Source organism: Trachymyrmex cornetzi, unplaced genomic scaffold (genome assembly GCF_001594075.2).
Source record: "Trachymyrmex cornetzi isolate Tcor2-1 unplaced genomic scaffold, Tcor1.1 scaffold230, whole genome shotgun sequence".
Classification (NCBI taxonomy): domain Eukaryota; kingdom Metazoa; phylum Arthropoda; class Insecta; order Hymenoptera; family Formicidae; genus Trachymyrmex; species Trachymyrmex cornetzi.
Window position 1 is genome coordinate 1690926 of NW_017296957.1, and position 22242 is coordinate 1713167.

The 22242-nt window shown below is 33.0% G+C and overlaps 3 protein-coding genes and 1 non-coding gene across 6 annotated transcripts in view; 1 reads left to right on the forward strand and 3 right to left on the reverse strand.

Annotated features, from left to right (window-relative positions):
* LOC108760921 (cyclin-dependent kinase-like 4) overlaps positions 1 to 3867 on the reverse strand; it is a 6015-nt gene extending 2148 nt beyond the window's left edge. The window contains exons 1-2 of one of the 3 annotated variants that reach the window (XM_018507208.1): positions 3810 to 3867; positions 1336 to 1525 (exon numbers count right to left, since the gene is read on the reverse strand). In XM_018507208.1, the coding sequence (XP_018362710.1) occupies positions 1336 to 1525; positions 3810 to 3832 (213 nt within the window). In that variant the 5' untranslated portion in view covers positions 3833 to 3867. Of the gene's footprint in view, positions 1 to 1335; positions 1526 to 2057; positions 2111 to 2723; positions 2918 to 3809 lie in introns of those variants that run through there. The other 2 variants (XM_018507207.1, XM_018507206.1) reach the window with 2 other exon arrangements.
* Positions 3868 to 6410: 2543 nt separating this feature from the next.
* On the reverse strand, positions 6411 to 14917 carry LOC108760902 (protein phosphatase 1 regulatory subunit 12B). The gene is made up of 15 exons (XM_018507177.1): positions 14633 to 14917; positions 14071 to 14405; positions 12659 to 12935; positions 12274 to 12522; positions 11629 to 12053; positions 11158 to 11413; positions 9843 to 10780; positions 9535 to 9606; positions 8872 to 9375; positions 8239 to 8642; positions 7668 to 8006; positions 7452 to 7543; positions 7200 to 7354; positions 6861 to 6931; positions 6411 to 6682 (listed from the first exon to the last, which is right to left on the reverse strand). The coding sequence occupies exons 1-15, from the start codon at positions 14851 to 14853 to the stop codon at positions 6518 to 6520; spliced, it is 4503 nt and encodes a 1500-aa protein (XP_018362679.1). The 5' UTR covers positions 14854 to 14917; the 3' UTR covers positions 6411 to 6517.
* Positions 14918 to 17897: 2980 nt separating this feature from the next.
* Positions 17898 to 17969, forward strand: TRNAC-GCA (transfer RNA cysteine (anticodon GCA)). The gene has a single exon. It is a non-coding gene; the product is annotated as a tRNA-Cys (tRNA).
* A 1528-nt stretch (positions 17970 to 19497) lies between these two features.
* On the reverse strand, positions 19498 to 21232 carry LOC108760927 (uncharacterized). The gene is made up of 5 exons (XM_018507214.1): positions 21029 to 21232; positions 20492 to 20838; positions 20140 to 20411; positions 19791 to 20022; positions 19498 to 19696 (listed from the first exon to the last, which is right to left on the reverse strand). The coding sequence occupies exons 1-5, from the start codon at positions 21058 to 21060 to the stop codon at positions 19524 to 19526; spliced, it is 1056 nt and encodes a 351-aa protein (XP_018362716.1). The 5' UTR covers positions 21061 to 21232; the 3' UTR covers positions 19498 to 19523.
* Positions 21233 to 22242: the final 1010 nt, after the last annotated feature.

Genomic DNA, 22242 nt, shown 5'->3' on the forward strand with positions numbered 1-22242 from the left:
TCTACAATCCGGATCCGAAACTGCCTTGTCTTGATTGGCTGAGTTCCGATCCGCAATCCGCAATCCCAATCCGATCCGCGTTCGCAATCCGTAGTGTGACACGGGCATTAGCCATTTAATTATATCAGCAAAATTAATTACATGAATTGTGTCTGTAAAAGAATTTGCGACACAAACATCGAGACGATCAGCGCGTCCCTGCTAACTTTTTTCTCTTTTAAAATAAAAATAGTTTTGTGGTTTTAAAAAAATTTTTTTTTACAGGCAATTTATTTATATTTGTCTTCCTCTCTCACTTTCAAATTCTTAATTCAATCCTAAAGTTTGTACTTGTAACTTCATGGCGCTTTATGAGTAAAATACTGCAAAGAGATTTTAGCATGTTGGTCAGAGACATTTTCGTAATGCAGTATTATTATCTACCGAACAAAGAATAGCCTTGAAGCAAAATGTCAAAACGTGGCAGTAAGAGGGCTTATTTGAATGCGCATACGTTTGGTGGTGAACCCACTGATTGTTATGATAATGTTAGGTCGGTAAGACCGTAACACGCCAAGATATTGACCGCTGCCCAGTATTGACCGTTGGCTACTTCTCGCAGCCATTATTGCATCTGTGTGAGCTTCTTATCGTGTAAATAAGAACGTCACTTCCTTCTTAGAGTGCCCGCTACTTTTAATTTTATCTTATAAAGCAATGGTTGAAGAAACGAGAACGATGAAAAAAATTTATTAATTATAAATCTAGAAATTTTATTTGTATATTTTATTTTTATAATTATATCGTTATGTACATATACATTTTAAAATGAAAATAGGAAGTTACAAAGGAGAAAAGAACGAATGGAAAAAAAAGAAGAATTTATGAAAAAAAATGTATCTAAATATTTAATTAAATTCTCAAGAGACTAAAATTATCGCACCACACATCGTCCTATGTACGTGGGAACTAGCGGTCGCGAACGTGCACGTTCCCCGAGGTCATTCACCTTCAAGAATTGCGACCCTCGACAAACTTGATTATTCCGCAGATCGATCGAATCGAAGAACTTCGAGAATTATATAAGCTATTCTTATATAATCTCTTTTTTTATAATAAAAATTATCCGCAAAATGTTTACCGCAAAGATCTTACGATTTTCCATTCATTTCCGTTAGGTCGAAAAAAGTAATTACTCAAGCAGAACAACAAGCCATTATGATCACTAAAAGTCATTTTTTCATCATTTCCGATTCATTTTAATGTCATTTTAACGTTATCGTGATTCGTTGTTCTGCTTGGGTATAAATAAAAACATGTATTTTTGTCAACTGAGAGAAATGAAAAGAAACTGACCTTTAAAAGACGTATTTCCCGGAGTGCGATCTTGCGTATCAGGGGATCATCTTCGGTTTGCTGAAACTTCTTTACAGCTACCAGTTTTCCAGTTTGCCGATCCCTGCACTGGAAGACGACGCCGTAGCTACCCTCGCCGAGACGTGCCAGACGTTCGTAACGCTCCATGGCTTTGCTCGGCGCCCGAGACCTGTGCAAGATCATTTTTTACGATATTACTATTGGATTTCAATGAAATTTCATATTGGAACTAATAGGAAAATCGATAATTTATATCAGCCGATATACATCATTTGTAAAATCCAATTCGAACGAATCCTATCAAACTTTGCTTGCAACCGCCTCCGAATGATTTAATATTAAATCAATGATTTCTGAAATTATTGGCAAAAATACTATTCGTACAACTCCTATATGTATATTTTTATTTATTATTTACTCGTTCTAAAATAAATGTATAACGTATCGTATAATACTGTTTTTTATATCAGTAAAATATTAATTCTGCCAATTTAGTCGTCGCAATCCCAGTGAAATATTTTTGAAAATTAGAACTTTTTTAAATCTTTGTATTTAGAAGAATATTAAAAATTTTTTTTTACTAAATGATCGATCATCACGTTAAGAGCGTTACATTGACTAAATATGGGCGCTTCGAATAATTACTGTTTTTACACAGAGCGCTAAATCGACGTCCAATTGTCTCATTCTTAAATACCCACTTTTTATATTTAGCAAGACATGGTAACGACGTCAATTGTTGTGTAAAGAGCATAGTATCGCGATGTACGGTACCGGCTGGGGGGGCTCTCTTAAAAAAATACCGGCTGGACTGTCTCTCTTCCGATGGATGACCAAGGGTCAAGCTACCCCACGAGTTTTGCTTTATTCGAATTTACGTTTAGCGCAGGCGTAGGTGAAGTGCTGGTCAACTAACCGTTTTATTGATTGCAATACCGATCCGAAATAATACTTCTAAAATGAGCAAGTACCTCTAAAGCAGCGCAATATCACGACATTTCGGTGTTCATAATGCACAGATATTGCAATCGCTATTCTATCAATTAAGCAGTTCGTCAGAAGGATATAAAAATTGAATGGAGTCCTATATAATGATATATCGTTGTATAATCGAAATCAAGATTGCTTCAAGATTAAGAATTTCCGTAAAAAATGAATAGAATTGTTCGATGACATCGAATATGCTTTTTAATATTTAACACTCAACTGATTGTGTACGATATCGATCCAGTAGAAATCATTTCACGAACTAGTATGATTAAACAGACTCCATAGGATTATGTACGTTATTTATCGTCGAATTTTTCTTTTTCGTGATTATTTGATTCGAATTTGAGGAATTAGCTAAATTAAAAGTCTTTTATTACCACTGTGGTATGCATTGTCGATAATTTGCAAACCTCACGTCGTTCATCGTATCGATGTGCTTGCGTGTATATAATGTGACATAATAATTTTCGACGTAAATCGTATGTATTAATCTTGAAAGTTAATTGCGGCATCCGAATTTGAATGTAAATCAACAAATAGGATAGAGAATTTGAATCAGATTTGACCAGGTTATGTGTATATTACAGACAAACATGAAAAATTGTTAAAACGCGTTTTGTTAAATAGCTAAGTTCACGAATGTACTTTCAAGATTGCAGTTATAATATAAAGAATTTTAATTTAAACGTTACTATATTTTTTTACTTTTTAAAGAAATCTTGTACTAGTATACATATTCGTTACGTGAACAGTTTCTTATATAATCACATTAATCTTTCGCATATTTAAAAAAAGTGCGCCTTAATTTTTGAAATTTACATATATTATAACAATAACATAAAATTGTTTAAAAAATACAAGAAAAAATAGAAAATATCGTAATATTTATTTATTTTTTTTTTTTAAGAAAAAAGCATCTTTAAAAAAAATAAAATGTAACATTAACGAAATCATCTTATGGAACATTTGCGTACACGTTATAAATTGTTTTTACTTAAATTTTAATATTTAATATAGACATTTTATATAATTATTAAAAAGTTAAAAGAAAGATCACTCATTACCATTTATTTATTACAAATAAAATAATTTTATGTACGTGATATTATACTGATAAAATCTTTTCTTAAAAAAATTTGACATTGTGTATGTGTATGCGTGTCTTTAATATATCCGTAACTTTTTTTTTAAAATTGTCTAATTATTATTCTTGTAATAAAATTATAATTTCTCAATGATTCATACGTGATTGAATCTAAATTCTGTACATGTCACAATAGATTACGAAAATTAATGAGCGAGTGAAATGATACAATATCTTATCCATGTAACTTTTCATGATTATTCTCAACTCTCCAGCCTAAAGATTCGATTATTAAAAAATCCAATTTTTGGCGATGACATTCGATGAGCACAATTGAAGAATATATTGAAGAAAAGAGAACATAGAAACAATTACGTACAAAAATCCAAGAATAGAGTTCATGAAGTACTCTTGTTAGGTCACCCTCGTTGGCGAACATACCGGACAGTACTAATACGTTGAAGAAAGCGACGGCTTTACGTTATTGTTGAGCTCTTGATTATTGAGAATCGATATCACGTTCTCTGAGTGCGCCTATATATTCTGACCGTGAAAGAGGTCAAAATATTTTCAACTGTTGGACGGACGCTATAGTGAGTATTACGTGATAAAGGCGTGAAAAAAAATGGAAATACAATTCTTTTAGATAATATGCGCCCTATACACGTTTTCCTTGACAGACGATAACATAAAAGTGTCATTGCTAATCGTAACCGTCAGGTTATATCTCTTCGACAAATTCATCATATCCGTTTTTAACATTTTATAAACGGCGATAATAATACCGTATGTAATAATACAACATTAATTTGTCGAAGACAAATGTCACAGGCTATAATACAACACACTGAACATAAAGATAAATAGATAAGTGTATTTCATTTAATAAACAACTTTGTGAAAAGTACCTTGTAAATAATCCACTGCAGATAATACAGAATTTTACATAAAATTAAATAAATATTTAAAAAAATAATAGTTAACTTGTTTTTACAATAAAAGTTTTAAACAATTTATCTGTAAAGCCCATTCTACAATTGCGTAAGCGTAGTTGTAAGTGGTTATAGTTGTAAGAATTAACCAATCATAATCAAACATGAGGAAAATATTTGACTGTGATTAGTCAATTCTTACAACTACAACCACTTACAACTACGCTTACGCAATTGTAGAATGGGCTTAAAACAGATTTTTGCTATTGCACAACTCTTACGGAAATACTATATTAATAAAATAGACTCATGTTACATAATAATAAACTTCGTATCAAAAAGCATATACCCAGTGAGAAATAATGACAATGGAATTAATGTCGAATCGATATCAATTCGATGTCGATTCCATTGTCATTTCTCACTGGATATGTATGTATAACAATGTATACAACAAGATTACAACCCCCTCAGATCTTTTTAAAAAAATCTCTATCTTTTCTAATAGGTTTTAAAAGAAATAGACAATCAGATCTTGTGGAATTAATAGAGTGAATGCTTCAATATTTACACAAAGGTTGTTAAGAAAAATGGTATATTAGAATAGACTCTCGTAAAATAATAGATACTTATTTATTGAAAAATACAAAATTCGAAAAGGTAAAGTAATTAATTCGAACGTATGTTTTGCGTGTTTAACGATGTCGCTGTATTGATAATAATCACAATCAGTGTTTACCTCCTTGGTAGCAATGGTAGCGTGCTACCGAATAGCCAGAGCTTTCTATCTTGAAGCCATTTGTCCATTCGCAGGCTTCTCACAGGATTTTCACGCTACGAATGAAATATTCATGTTGTATTCCGACAAACACCATCGCGAATTTATTTCGGCGTGTCGACATTGTTGACATAGCCTTTTGCCAAAGCGGATGATGGCACTGGGTTCTCAATGAGAAACGGATTTTCACTGCATACACGACTGTTCTTTTGCCTAAAACCACGTCAACCAACCGATCGATAATCCTTTAAGCTAATGCTTTCAATAGTTGCCTCACTCGCTTTCGCTAATTTTTTTGATTCTTATTTTATGTATATAGTATATATAAATATATATATATGTGTATATATATGTATATAACTAGAAACTCATTATCCACAGTGTCTGAAAAAGTACCAAATTTTATAGTTTTATAATTTTATAGTTTCATATTAAATATATATGAATTTTTCAGATCAGTAGATACAAAAGGCAAAAAACATGTCATAGCATAATTAATTTTGATTTATTCATATTTTTATACAGAATATTATTTTACACAGCTAGGGAACACAGAGAATATAAGTCGGATATTTTATTTTATTAAATAAATTTGTCATTTTTGTAACTTTGTATATCATGGCAACAAATTCTTCTCATATAATATTAAATTTTAGGATTTAGCGCAGCATATTCAGGATAAAACGACGTCCTAGTTCTTTCCTTTTTTTCTCTTTTTCTCCCTCAATCGATTGCAGAAAATTTACAAACTCCTGCAGTTATTCAGGTACGAAACTATAATTATTTTTACTCATATATATAACTATACATGTATATAGAATATATATATGTAAAAATATATATACATATATGTAGAATATACATATGTATATAAATAACGCATAATACAAATCAATTTAACAATATGCATAATTTGACTTTTCACTAATCTATAAATTTTGTCTCGTCTGGCAGTTTTTATATATTTCTTATATTATATTTTTGTGCGCAAAGCAAATTTATTCTCACGAAGAATATTCGGTTAAAAAAAAAAGTATATTGTACTCAACTTTTTTTTCGAATGTCGACATCTAAAATAGAAAACCTCCTTTACGAAAGAATAAAGCAATATACATCAATTATTACACTATATTTTTTACAAATTGAAACATTAAGTCTGTTGCGCTACCTTTAAACGTAGTGTTTTATTTCTTTAAACGCATGAAAATTCTCTTTACTGTCAATATCTTTTTTCAAAAATTTTACATGAAATAATAGAAAATGCCCTTTATCTATGTGACTCAGATTATACATTCTTATATATCAATTTAATCGTTTTTTCCAAGAAAATATTGGAGAAAATTACTATTCGTTGATTATCAGAAAAGCCTGATATATTTAGACACTCTTTGCATTTCTTTGTATCATGCAAGATGATTTAGCTTTTTCAACTTCTTGCGTTTCACCCCTTACAGTAAATGTAACGAAATATCTTTTGGTACGATCCATTTTCTCAGTCGGAAGAGCAATCACTTGTTTTTCCTCTCCGTGTGTCACTTCCACCTAAAAGACGAAGAATAACATATATACATATAAAAAGATTTAAAGTAACATTAGAGATTAACAAGTCGTTTATTTTAATCACAAATTAAGATTAAATTTTAAACAAGATATAATATTTTTTTGTTTATTATAACAGAGTTGTTAGTTAAGATTTATATTTTTTTTTTCGTATTATTACCGTCATTTGCCCCCTGCCGCGACTCTCTATTTTCGGAAGATGGTCCGCTCGATCTGGGACGCCTCCACCCACTGCAATTATAATCTACATTCACGTTACAGAAACTGACTCTTTTCGGGCTTTACGTACATATATAAACGATTATAAATCTTAAAAATTGAATAATTGTTTTAGCAAACAATAACATGATTTACAAAAAAAAAGATATGCAAGAATGTTTTCTTTAAATCTTCAATCGAATACTTCGAATATTCAAATATGAGCTTAATTTTATAGATTAATAAAGATATCCCGAAAGTAACGCGTGTTGTATCCAAATGCGGTAATATGTTAACATACGGTAGGTATATATTGGAATAGAGGTGTAAGCGCTGGTTGCGTGATGACAACGATGAGTTTTTTGCGTGCATTGCTTGGCTTCGGTACAAAAGTCTGGAGTAGTTGGTCTTCCCTGCAGTCTTCTTAATTGCTCATACAGAAACGCTTCGAATTCTCTACAATTACAGTTTCGTAGTATTAAGTTATATCAATTATACTAATAAATATACTATAAACATTATATGCAAAAATTATTTAATTTAATAATTGAACCTGAACGTTAACGGCCGATCATATTTTGCAACGCCAAGAGTGGGTCCAGACATTCCTGATTTGTGGAAGGCGTCCACCTGAAAAAGATCGCTCTGCAAATATGTATATCAACGATAATAATTATAAGGAAATGTTTAATTCTTTTTTCTATGATTTCTATGAAGGAACGTTATCTATGTTCGCATTACAATATTAATAATGGTTACAGAGTCTTACCTGCCTTTTCACTAAGACATGTTCGTTTGCTCTACCGTGACGAATTTGTAATCTTTTCAGTTCCATCAATTGGAAAAAAATTTTTCTTTCGAGATGATAACGACGCAGACTAATTTGCACATCTCTAGTAATAGTCTCCATATTGAGAGCTTGCTGTTTCGCTGTATTTGGACAACATCTTATGTTTCGTCTTCGTGGAATTCTCGATATTCTCGGGCTTGGTTCTATTCCACTGTCTCTACCTCCGCTATCGCGACGATGTTTCCTCCACATTCGTTCTCGGTGACTGCCGTCAGTATTTTCGATCGCAACTAAGCGGCTGGTAGTTGTTGATTGTACCTAACAATAATAATGTTCGATCGACATTAAATTAAATATTTATTGTATTCCTAAATAAAATTAAAAACAAAATTATAATAATTTTTATCTAGATACTGATGTTTTTTATTTACAAAATGTTTATATACTATATAATAAGCATTAATGTATGTTTAAAAGTATAAATTTAATAATGCTATGAAACGGATTTAGAATTAAAATAAAGATTAACAGGTGTAAGTTTTTTAGTTACTTGAGGCAAAGAGTCGATTCTTGAAGTTCTAGATACACCCAAAGCTGTGTTAGGAGTCTCTTCCTCACTAGTGCTTGGCAAAACTCGCATTACACCAATTTCATTATCTTCTTCATGCTCTGTCTCATGTTCCATATCCTCCCCGAGAGCTTCCCTGATTTCTTTCTCGACTTCGTCTTCATCCCATTCTGGGCTGTCTAACACCGCGATTATCGCACTTTGATGAAGTGAACGCTCCTCAGAACTTTCAAACGGGTGTCTCTTCGTCGATGACTTTGAAGAAGACTTTCCTGTTCTCAGATTTCTTCCCGTAGATGGTCGCGAATGTCTCGTTTTCGCCGATCTCGAGAGCTTTGGAGAACTCGAAGAACTATCGTCGATATTGTAGCGAAAATCTTTATCTCCTGAAATTTTTGTTTGTTAGACAGATTTTTGTTTATTTTGGAAACCGTTATTATGTATATATATATTAAAAGTATTGCTACAAGCACCGTTTTTAATGAGACAATTATAAGTTACAATTATGCAATATTTTTAATGCTAATTAGAAATTTAAATCGAAATATCTGCGTTATTATTATGTTTTTATAATTTTTTGAATATTTAAATATTTAATATATTTCGGCAATTTACCTGCTTTAGTTTCTAATCGTTCTCCATCGTCTCTTTCAATACGTTCCGACTTTTTGTCACGTGGCGAACCCGTCCTTTCTGGAGAAAAACTTTCTTCCACGTTCAGCGTTGACACTCTCGATTCTGTTGATGATAAATCTGCGGATTTTCCACGCGCGGAATCATCTAAATTTTCTTTGTCGTCGTCTGTCGATCGTTCGGTAAGTGCTAATGTTTCCGTTTTCTGTGTTTCATCCGTCTGCATTTTTTGCAAAGATTTGATATCGTCACGTCTATCTTTGTCCTCTTTTGATTCAGCATCTTTGACTTCCTCATAAATTGCTTGTACACCTTCGACATTTTCTTTCAAATTGCTTACTGTTTGATGCGCATCGGATTGTTTTAAAGTCTTCGATTCTTTATCGTCTAATAAAGTTTTTTTTGTAGCAATTTTTCCATCTTGCTGCGAATCTTCAGAAATTAATAATTTTCCATTTTCCTCACCCGGACCCGCGATATGCTTTACTGCAACCGTAAAATTTCTTTGATCCTTCGAAATTGCAGTATTTTTATATATATTTAATTCATTTCCGTTTTTAAAACTATCTTTCTCTTTATCGAATAAATCTTTAGTAAAACCGTATTCGAAGATATTTAAATCGGATAACTTATCAAATGTCTCACCTTCGATTGCTTCTTGCTTTTCGTACGATGTGCTATCACTCGGTATTACACTCTCGAATGTATCTAACTTACCTAAAAGGAAGACTACTATAGTCAGTGTTTAACAAACACATTTAATATATTAAAAATTCAATGATCAATGACTGAAAGATTGTTACTATAATACTTGAGTTTACTTCCTATACAGCACAGACCTCCAAGGAATATTTTAAAGGACGTCTATAGGACATTCTACATCCTAAGAACGTTCCTTGGATAAAGTGTGCTGTGTGGACTTGCAACGAAAATTATTACGTTTAAATTCTTACTTTGCGTCTGATTAATTATATTTGCATCTTCCATGCTGACAGGAATCGTTATTTTATCCTTTTCATCCTGAACTTCTTTATTAATTTGCAAACTTTCTTGCGTTATTTGCTGTAATTTTTCCTCTGAAATATCGTGCGTATTAATCTTGTGCGGCAATGCGACCTTACTTTTATCTGAAAAACTGCTGTCTTTGAAAGTTTCCTTTGTTTCTTCTATCACTGTCTTGCTATTTCTCAAAACATCAGAACTCGTCTCTTTTGTAGTTTTCTGCACTGACTTTGGAGTGTCAGGCATCTGATCTTTGTGAACCATCGCTGTGACAATCACTTGCTTTACGGTTTCCTGACTAGTACTATCTGTCGCGTCTCTTCGATATCGAGATTCTGTTATCCTCTCGCTGCCACTTTCTTCCTCTTCAACCGAAGAATGCTTCGGCTCTTCTACTACAACACTTTTTTCTTCCTTGTCCGGCGATTCATCTCGACCTACCGTAGTCTTATCTTTATCGAATATTTTTGACTTGCTGGATTTAGACATTTTTTTAGAGCTACGTTTGTGCGTTTTGGTCAGTTTTGTCTCCTTTGTGCATTCTCTAGGTGTCTTCGATCTTCTTCCAGATACTACTTTTTCACACTTTTTTTCCAATGATCTTTTCACTACGATCACCTCTAAGCTGTCATCGCTTACGCTTTGATCATCATCATCTAATTCTTTTCTCAAGTTACTTTTTGTTTCCGTTTTAAAGTTTTTGTCCTTCTTGTGCTGTTTTTTTGCGTGTTGCCGATGTTTGGCTGCTCCATTTTCAATGTCATCGTGAGAATAATCGCAACTATCTGATTCGAACGATGAATTCAAATATTCCTCTTTATGTCTCGTCGACATTCTTCTACCTCGTTTTTTTTGCAAATTGTGATCATTGATGGTATTATCGTCATATCTACTGATTTATACATAATTTTAAAATTTAACCCTATGCAATCAATACTTTTGTTAGTGCAATACAAGAGGCATTTAGAAAATGACACAACTAATTTCCATCTCTATTATTTATATTCAACCACTTAAATTTCTTTTAGAACGTATTAAAAATTCGCTATGTGACTGTTTAAAGAAAAAAAAGTTATTCTATTAACTATTATTATATCGTCATCAATAATTTGTAGATAAAAAATAAAATGCCAGTATCTCGTAAAAGTAATAGATATATTTTTACGTATCAATTGTGAATAGAGAAAAAAGATTTATTACATTTCAAATGTTATATTTCCTTTCGTATTATTTTGCATTGCATTAATGAGGTAATATCCGTTTTACCGTGCGGATTCGCTTCGAGCTCTTCTATCATCCTTTTTCGAAGATATCTTCGACAGACGCACTTCTTCCTCACTAAAACTCCGACTATCCCGACGAGTCACCTTTTTCAGATTACCTTTTCGTCGTGTTCTTCTTTCTACCCATCGCTCTTCATAATAGAGCTCGGGATGCTTGTGCCCTCGACCTCGTCTACAAGGACTACTATCGCTGGCAGTGCTACTCTCGTCCTGTTTTATTCGGACCTTTGCTGTAAAAACTAAAATGATTTCAATGACTTATTTTGTTATAATATAGTAAGGTACTATACTCAAATATATTGCGATGGATATCAGAAGATACTAATCTTTAAAGTATGAATATTTGTAACATTTTTATTTATTTGAAAAATGTTTATTACATCAGTCGCAGTTGGATTTTCGAGTTAGATTTAGCAAATGTTTATATGTGCTCTACGCGTATACCTAATCTGACCTTTGTTAGGTGCAGTCTTATGCGTTCTCAGTTGCTGCGCCGTGGTACCACCATGCATTTGAATGAGTTTCGCACAGTCTCTGTGCCCTCTATAAAGAGCTGCGTCCAGAGGGGTCATCGAATTACCCTTACTGGTTCTAAGAACCGCATTGATTCTTGCGCTATGATCCAAGAGAACTTTGCACGCGTCCAGATGACCGTGCAAAGCCGCGACATGAAGAGGTGTCTTGCCGTCGTGAGTAGCGATATCTAACGTTGACGGTCTCTTTTTCGCTAACCATTTTATCAATTCAATTCTACCGGACGCAACGGCCTCGTGTCCTATCCCTGTGCCACGCACAGTTTTAGCGTGAAGCGACCCGCCATGCTGAGTTAAAATCTTCAAGGTTTCTAACTGGCCCTTAGCTGCGGCACAAAGTGCTGGTCTGAAAGACGTCAAATTTTCTTCAACGTAGAAAAGTTTTTTAGTTTTCACTATAATTGAAATCTAATATATAATAGAGGATTGATTCAACATGTACCAAGTGTGCAGGTAGAATATCGATTTAAAGGAATTGTTATCTGAGAGGAAATCGTATCAATTTCAATTATTTTACTGAAAGGCCGATTAAAAATTAAGATTGCCCAGAAACTTGGTAAGCTTACGTTCTACCCTTTCGATCTTGGCGATTGGGATCGGCCCCGAGTTTAAGGATAAGAGCGGTGGCATCCGCATGGCCTAAAGTGGCGGCGTAATGTAACGCGGAACAACCGTTATCATCCACATAGTCCGGATGAGATCCGCACAAGTTGACGAGTACTTCTACGCATCTCGCATGGCCCCTCGAGGCTGCACAGTGAAGTGCCGTCAGTCCATCTTTATCCGAAGTACCTGCGGCTGCCGATCCTCCGGCTCTAAATCAATGAAAAATAATTGTAATAACGAACCGTTCCTCATTTCTTTTGTAGCGCCATTTTTTTAAACATCATTTAAGGAGTCTAAAATAAAAGCGGTTTAACATCGAAGAGATTGACGTGTATAAGAGTCTACCTTGCTAGAGCCAACACCGCCTCCACGCTACCCGCGCTTGCTGCCCATAAAATTGGTTGCCGTCCGTCTTCGTCCTTCGCGTTCACGTCCGCGCCGAATTCAAGAAGTGTTTGTAAAACTTTCAAGCCGACCTTCTTAGGAACGGCAAGTTCAGCCGTGGCAGCCGCACCGCAACATTGAGCGGCATAATGAAGTGGAGATCCGCCACGTAAATCCGGGGTGGAAGGTCGCGCGCCGGCCGCGAGAACCAACCGAACGCATTCCGCTTCCCCACAGACTATAAATCATTTTTCTATCTTCGGTTTTCTTCTTTTTTCACGTTTTCCCCATAGGGAGAGTGAATCATTTATTCTTACATACATGTAATTAACGAAAATATAGAAGGTCGTAATTACGGTTTGGGACAAATTTATCAAATATAGTATCACTAGATAAATTTTCTTGAGTCCGGATCTTCCAGGTTTCTTTTGTGTTCTAATGTATATTTACAGATTTAAAAAGTCTTTGTGTAATCCGCTTCAGCTTTAATATCTGAAGCTATATGATTGCAATTAATATTATTCTATTCCGTTATTATTTTCAATAATTATTATTATTTTAATTCATTTTTATTACAATTTTTGTTTTCTTCCTCTTTTCTTGGAAGGTCAAACTGTCCACTATCGTACATTTAAAGTTTTCTTAAAAGTTGGATGACAGACTGAAATGCAGGCCGTGATATCGTTCCTTCCGATCTCCGGGGAAACGATGTGCCGCAATGGTCAAGGAAGGTTAGTAGGTCGTCTTGAATAACGTCCGTTAGCGATCACGCGAGAAAGCATATCGCGATCATTTCAGCGACTGACCATACAATAGAAGTCCTTGGATTTCAATTGTATATGAAACCAAACGCGCGCGCGTACAAGCGTTATTTTATTTGTTAGATATATATCGGTTATATGTTCACACTCGTAAAAGAAAAAAAAACATGTATTGTTGAAGATGACCAAAAATTAAATGACGTTTGTTTACTTGAATATTGATTCGTGTTGGCAAATAAAAAGCACTTGACACCCAACGTAATTTATACATATATGAGAATCTCTGCAGGGGATGACTGATTCTGTGTCTCTATAGGCAGAAAATTTCTTTAATTCCTGATCTTCGGCAAGTTTCTTAATCTCAGATCAATCACGGATCAGTTAGAAGGCATTCTAAGAATAGATTTGGACACGAAAATAACCGGTGAAACGCACAATTTCTGTAAATCGGCCTAAAATAAAGATATTAACAATAAACGATATGCTCGATAACATTTTGTTAACACGTGCAAAGAGCTAAAAGCTGAAAGGAAAGAGAAAAATAATTTGCGCGGTTTAAAAGACAGCTGGCGGTTAAAAAGAAGATTAGAGACGTTAGAGAGCGAAAAGTACCAGTGGCCCAATGGAGAACACTGTGCCCCTCGAGATCCTTAGCGTTGACATCGGCACCGTTCGCTAAAAGAACCGCGACCAGCTGAGTGTCCCCGGCGATGACCGCGAGATGAAGCGGGGTGTGCCCCTCGGCATCAGGAGCGTTCACCAGTTCTGGTGCCGCCGCGGCAACGGCACCACCGGTACCCGCGTCCATGCAATAATGGAGGGCGTTTCTCAATGTACGATCTCGATAAGCGGTCGTTTCCTCCTGTTCCTTCAATAATCTCAACACTCTTGCTCTGTCACCTTGTTGACAGGCGTGCATTAAAGGTGTAGCGCCGATATGTAACACTCTGAAAAACAGTGCGTTATTATAGAAAGTTCATTTATTCGTATATAATAGAATATTATTTCCGATTGTAAGCATTACTAATTGTAAGAACGTATTATTCGATTATAACGTCAATCATTTGATGAAATATCGTGTTGAATTCCGTCCGTCAAACAGATTGACTTGTGGACAAAAATAGAAGGGCAAATTTTAAGTAGTTTGGAAGAAATCGAACGCGTCTCTCTCTACCTATAAGGTCTCTTCTTGCGATGATCCTGCAGATGCTGCACAGCGCAAGGTGCAGGACCTTGCGACCACGATGTACCAGATGCGGACGATCTGTGTTTGGACGAACGATGATTAGGATATGGTGTCAGCGGGGGCAAGGACACGTCGGCCACGCGATCCGCTTTTCTCGGTTGAGGCTTCTCCTGCGACTTGAGCGGAATCGGCGGAGTCTTAGTGTCCATGCCCGTCTCTCATGGCACCTACTCGCGACTACTCCAACCGCTCGCGTGGAAACATCTTCGGACCTCTCGACGGATCGAACTCATCGCGCTGAGGAGGACGTATAGTCTAGTCTCTTGACCCGAGTAGTCGAGTAGATTGGTGCTTGAAAGAAATTCGCTCGAAAACGTCCATTGCGGGCGTACACGGGGCGGGGTGGTATTTGAAATTTCAATCAGTTTGGCTTCGATGCCAACAGACCGTATAAGATGAACGTATGCAAAATAAAAATGTAGACGTACACGCATGTATGTATATGTATGTACACAAGTTGATGAATAAGTATAAATTTCAAGTGTTTCGCAATACGCTGCGATAATAAATGGAGCTGTCGTAAAAATGAGAAACTATCGATTTATGTATCTGCGCGCGTGAAGGACGACGTTGCCGTAAAATCTGTAACGATGCTCCGCATCCTAAAATAAGCATTCATTAAGGTACGACCCAAATTTTCGATTCTAAATCAAAGTTCAGTTACTGACCACGTGGTGAACTGACCAGGTCACTCGCTACCATAGAAACCAACGGTCACAACACGGGAATACCTATAAAGAACCATAATGGCTGATACCACGGCAAGGTCGTCACGTGTCAAATTCTAATCTTCACCTCGCGTTGATCGTACGAGCCATCAGGAAGCAAATTACTGAGGGTGCGTTCGGGGAGACGCTATTAACGCTATTCGTGTCATTCTATCTTTGTCGTTCATTATACGTAAAACAACGATAAAAGAAATACCGCTAATATAGTAGCTTCCCGAACGCATCCTTATTATTATCGCATTAATACCAAGGGACTATTTAGCTGAAAGGTCGCGATATGCAGTGTCCTTTAGACCCGAAGGCATTAATGAAATAAAACTATCATTATTCTTTTTCTACATCCGTTTATAGACAATGTTCTTATATTTACGTTGTATTAACATTAGTATTTGTTACAAACAGATGACGAATTAATTGGATGTCAGTCCAGTATAAGAAACTTACTTAATCATGTATACATTTGTTAATTTTAATATTTATCAAGTTCAATAAAAGGGACAGTTTATTACAATTTTCAAAAACTCGACTTGTAAACAATTTTAAATAAATAAATAAATAAATAAATTTTAAACTTACATTCTCAGATATCTTTGACTTATCTTAAATCTGAGTATCTTTGCGCAAATAGGATCGACACATTAAAATCTTATTAATTAATATAAATAAAACCTGCTTGAAATTAATAACAAAATTTTGTTAACTATATATCTTTTTCAAAAACGCCTTATTGCATTAGTTATTATAATTAACGAAATGAATATTTCGACGTTTCTGCCGAAGAAAAATTGCTTCTATGTCGATTAGATGCAGCAAGTGAGAGTAAGTAAGATTTCATATACATGTATAGTTCATAGCCTCGCGCAAAAGATGTACTTATACAGTTATACATACGTGCATAGATACATAGATACGTGCAACGAACTCGCGCCGTAACGCGGCAATGACTGAAAATCGTTATTTCGTTAATTCACCATACCGCACATCGATCCATTATTGCTCCGTTAATAATTCGCCGAGACCTTCGTTTTTCGTGATATTGCATCGTCAATATTTAATCGTAACATCTCCGCCTTTTCGTGCACCTTCGACATATCACACGTGTTTATTGTTTACCGAGATCCAGATCGGCGATCGATCAAAACACAGTGCATGCGTTTACTTATAAAAGTTAACAAATGAATTAATATTTATTCACATTCTTATGCTTTATATTTTTTAATATAATCGTAGGAAAGAGTATGCAAATGAAATTTATTTAATAAATAATTTCTCTTTTTTTTTAAACTTTTCTCGATAAGTGAGAGTAACTAAATTTACATAACATTCTTGAGCATAATAAAAAACCGTATCTCAAACATTAAAAAACTTAATTTTTATTGAAAAGAGATCTTGTACTATATTGTTTATTCCCTGTAACAGTATATTCTTAAAAACTTTATCAATATTAAAAATTTATAATCGATTTATGTATATAAATATATATCGACTATAAATTTTTGCAAATTAATACATTATATATTTCTAGCAAAAATTAAAAGTTATTAACAAAAATTTATATAATTAATAAAAAAAAATTGTATCGTTTTAAATACACATTAAATAAAACATTGAAGAGAAATTAAATGAATAAATTAAAATGAAAAATAGAATAATGCAAAATTGAGCAATATTAATGCTGTAAATGTGTTGACATCCATATGATGTCATATATTGGAACAATATGCAAGAATTTAGTCGATAGTATAATATTCAATATGTATTTGATGTACTTACTTACCTCGTACGTTATATAAATTACGGCAATTACGCAACTACATTTTGTTGTTTACTCATTATTTTGGCGCCAGATTTCAAAAGTCAAAGTTTGATTGTCAAATGTTACTTCGGCCACGAGGTTGACTCGTTATGGCGACGGTGAAACGTACCTTTAGAGGGTGGGAAACGCACTGAACGCTCTGCATTAGTACGAGCAAGTTCACGTAAGGGTTGCTTAGATACCACCGCGTCTCAGAAATGTGTCAACAAAAACTTATTTATTTTATCAAACAAAAGTACAAAAGATTTATTTATTAAATTTTAATATTTAAAACGTTTATTATTTAAAATTAAATAATACCAAGTTTAGAGTGTTTTTTGAAAAGCTTGAAAAATTATTGACATAAAAAAACCAATGATATTTTAATTAATAAAAATTACAATTATTATGTTAAAAGCTATATTTTTTTACAAGTTCCGTGTTTTAAATAAAATTAAAATTAATTATTAAAAATAGCTATTTAAATAAAAATTGAAAAAATTTTTTCCAAGTAAAGAGATCCATCTAATAAATAATGACTGTTGCGAGGGTAAAATTGTTATTTCGAATGTAATATGTATATAATTGAAATTTTTGTTTCCAATTATATATTTGATAAATATAAGAAACTGTACTCTGAAAAGTATGTATCTAAGATCAGTAGGCAATTGGGGGTATAGCTCAGTGGTAGAGCATTCGACTGCAGATCGAGAGGTCCCCGGTTCAAACCCGGGTGCCCCCTCATGAATCTATTTTTTTTTAGTTTTATTTTACATGTATTTCAAATTGAAAAGTAAATCCACAATTTTACAAATTTAATTTTTATCATTTTGCTGTAGTATATACTTTAATAAATATTATAAATAGTATATAGTAAAATACGTATATAAATTTCATTAATTTTAGTTTACATTATTATCTATTATAACAAAATATCTTTTTATTTACATACATTTTTCTCAAAAGATAAAAATAAATTATTTAACTTATTTAATTATTATACTTATTATTTAATTTTTATTATTTATTATTTATTAATTATAAATTTAATTAGTAAAAATTTAAGTATGAAACATGTTTAATTTTTAAACAATATATAAGCTATATTTTTAAATTTTTCGGGGAAAAATAAATAATACATGAAGAAATGCATGAAACTTTTATTCTTTTTAATTTTATTTATAATTTTATATGATAAATTGTAAACAGATTATACAGTATAAATCTTGCAAAATTTGCTCGATTTTTTATAGATATAAAATTATGTCCAACAATAAAGCTATGTTATATAACAACAATAAAGAATGTTATATAACAAACATATGTATGAAAATAATACACAAACTCCTCTATTCTAAATTTTTCTTTCTGCAATTGTCTCCACTTACACTACTTTCTTGCTATTCACATTTGAGTAATCTTATAAAATAATACGAAATTATAATATAATATCTTCTATCTTGATTTTTCATTCTATATTAATTACATAAGTGTGAAGGCTAAGAAGAAACTTTAAGATAGAGAGAATACTTAATTTTTTAACATGTAATTTTAAAAGAGAAATGTACTGTAAAAAATATAGATATATAAAGTTATATTATAAATTTAATTTTGTGCGTCTTTGAATATTTTTGAAGATATTAAGAAAAACAAAAGGTTCATCTAAAATAATACTTAGTATCCTGTGGCTACTATACGTATTATTACAATTTCATATTTACACTAATATTGCTCTATTGGATTCAAAATTACTTTAATTTTTTACACTTTTTATTATTATATTAGTAGAGTCAATGTCAGTCTTTTAACACATATAGTTTCTGCCAATATTAGCATTATTAAAGATAAAATGTTTTGGGATTTAACTTTTCACAATTGTACCTCACTTTCTTAGCATATTCAAACTCTTTCTTCATTATATAATTCTAATATATCAACAATCATTATCAGAGTTTAATTTTACATAGTGAGTAATATCTTATAATACTTGGAAGACTTAATGATATAATCATTTATAATTCATTACTATCTACAAATAAAAATGAGTTTTGTGGAATACATGTATATCCACACACACACTTTATATTTATATTTAATCTAATAAGGCAACTTGTAAAACTTGTATATAATCTGAAATATTTAAACTGGTTTTCGATATCCATTTTGTAAATGTAAAGTCATAAAGAAATAAAGAAATATAATATTATTTTGAAAAATACTTTGTCATATATGACAACAATAAGTAACGCAATAAGGCGATAACACACTAAAGAGATTTTGATATTTGTGCCTAACCTTAGGAAAATCGATAATATTCCGCAATATGATTCAACATATCTTGAAACGCGGTAGAAGGTGATGCACCAAATTTTTGTCTCCACAAATGCCTACCAATGATATGTTGGCCCGAAGTATGAGTAGCTTCTTGAACTTCTTCACATATTTCAATAGCACTTTGCCAAATCGTTTCTTAAAATACAGAAAGAAAATAATTACACGAAAACTATTTATATACATAGAGATAGACATACAAAAATATTATGTCATTAAAGAAAGTAATTACCGAGATTGTTGAGGAGTTTACTTTTACCAGGTGGATCGAACTTCTGTAGTTGTTCGACACTGACAATTTTGTATTGCCTCAGACTCCGTAAAGATTCATAATTGCAGCAACGAGCACGATCATTTGCTACTATATAATTTCCTGGTATTGCGTGCCTTGTAATCTCCTTTAAAGCTTCTTTTACCATGTTACTCTTATCGACTCCTGTTTGTAGTTTGTCCATTTTTTGTGGCTACAAAAATTATACAATTTAAATAATTTAAAGTAACAAGACAATGGTAATTAGTTCAAATAGAATAATATTGATATATTTTTTTTATAATTAAAATAATTTCCATTAAAATATTACCTCTGGTATAGCCTCAATCATATGTAACCATATGCGAGGTGGTATGGCATTTGCTTCTGCGACACATATTATTGTGTGTGAATTATTATTACGTTTCTTGGCAGAATTTATATCTGGCTGATGTTCCATCATATAACCACCAGGAAATTCATCCACAATTAATATTGCACCCTCACCGCCTAATAACCAATCCTCTGGATGTTTTTTAACATAGATTGCAGAAACTTCGTCACATCGCTCATATATCTTTTTAACAACATGTTTCTTTACATCTGCAATAACATGTACATGCATTTAATGTCATACAACATCCTGATTATTATGAAACATTTATATAAATATGTATAAGAACCTAAATAAGAAGCAGTAATGTCACAAGGAATTTTTTGACACCATCCTAGTATCAGTTGAAGGCACATTTTCAGGTCACATTTTATTCCAAAAAAGAAAGACTTGTCCCTTATGGACTGTTTTCTCATACAGTTGGGACAAGACCAAATATATTTGTCTACGATTCTCGCAGGACTCCATATTAAACTTCGTCCTTTACAATCAGCATGAGGACAGTTGGAAACTGTGCAAATCAAACTCATTTCTTTCAGCCAACTGCATAATTCTCCCTCGTGTCCTTGTTGTAGCATCGGTCGAACGACAACATCGAACAATCCACCGTTATCGATGAAACGTCCTGAGCACGTTCTGCAAAAGTTTGTCTTATAAATTAAATGTGATACAATAATTCAATCTGTAATTTGAAAAGAAATGTAAATTGTACAACGCTTTATCTCGATAATTTATTAAAGTAAACTCCTGTCGCGTAATCAGCGAATGTCATTAGGTATACAAAATGTTATATATTTGTCATTAAAAATTTCACGACTTCGATTACCTTGAATTTTTGGCCTTTGCGTTTTTCATCATTAATTCTAAAATAATAGGCAGTGTGCTTAGCTTAACTTTTGTGTTTAACAAACAGGTAATAACGACGAATAAAAATTTGCTCACAGTAAACAAAAAAGTGAACAAAAAAAAACAATTATAAGAACCTAACGCTAACAGGAAACGATCAGATGACCGTGGCGGAATCCATTGTCATCCAGACATACATGACATACACAATTGCACCTACACACATGTGTTAGTGGAAACGATAGTAGCGCACTCGTCGTGCGTTGGCAACTTTGAAAATGAAAAGCGCATGCGCGAAACGAGGCGGTATCATTTGAAATCGAACGCTAAAGATATCAATGATAAATTATTTGTAAACAATATAGGCTAAAAATAAAAAAATTAGGAAATTATGTCGAAAACTAAAAGTGGACTGAAATATTAATGTGCTGACTTACCTCTCAAGTTTCCTTTGTAATCTTTTTTTTCAAAAAACTGCGCATCTATATCCGCACTCAGGTTGGCTGATTTATAGGCTGGCTGACTATCTTTTTATTTTCATCGAGAGATATTTTATGTAATAAGAAAATTTATATATATATTTTTAATTTATACATCTATATAAAAATTAAGAACACGTTTTACAAAGCAAAATCTTGTGATAGTGGAAGTTGTGGAGGCTGAATACTACAGAGTTAGTGTTGATAGATACATTTTAACAAGGTTCCGAAAAGGTGAGTGCGGATAAGGATATCGGCACATTAATATAAAAAGTACTCTTTGAGTGACAGCGTGAATATTAGGCCGACACAATCATTCATTTATTCGTTCATTCATTCATTTATTCATTCGGGCGATCAGTCGGTCAATCTGTCGAACAGATAGATAGGCAAACATTTTTCTACATACGCTGCACAAATACACTGCACTTTCATATGTATGCACTTGAAAGCTAAACGTATGATTTATCTACATATAATTTTCTAGTGGAAAACAGTGCTAACAAAGGTCACTGATATCATTCAAAATACTTTATACAATATAAACAGATTATCGCTTGATGCAGTAAACACAATAGAGCTACCTTCCTGTTAATTAAACAATTAACGATCAATATTATTAAACAACAATTTATACAATTTGTTTAATCATCGGTTCAATCGTTAAGCATCATGCATAGACACAACTTGTATTTATCTGATTTTCTAATAAGCG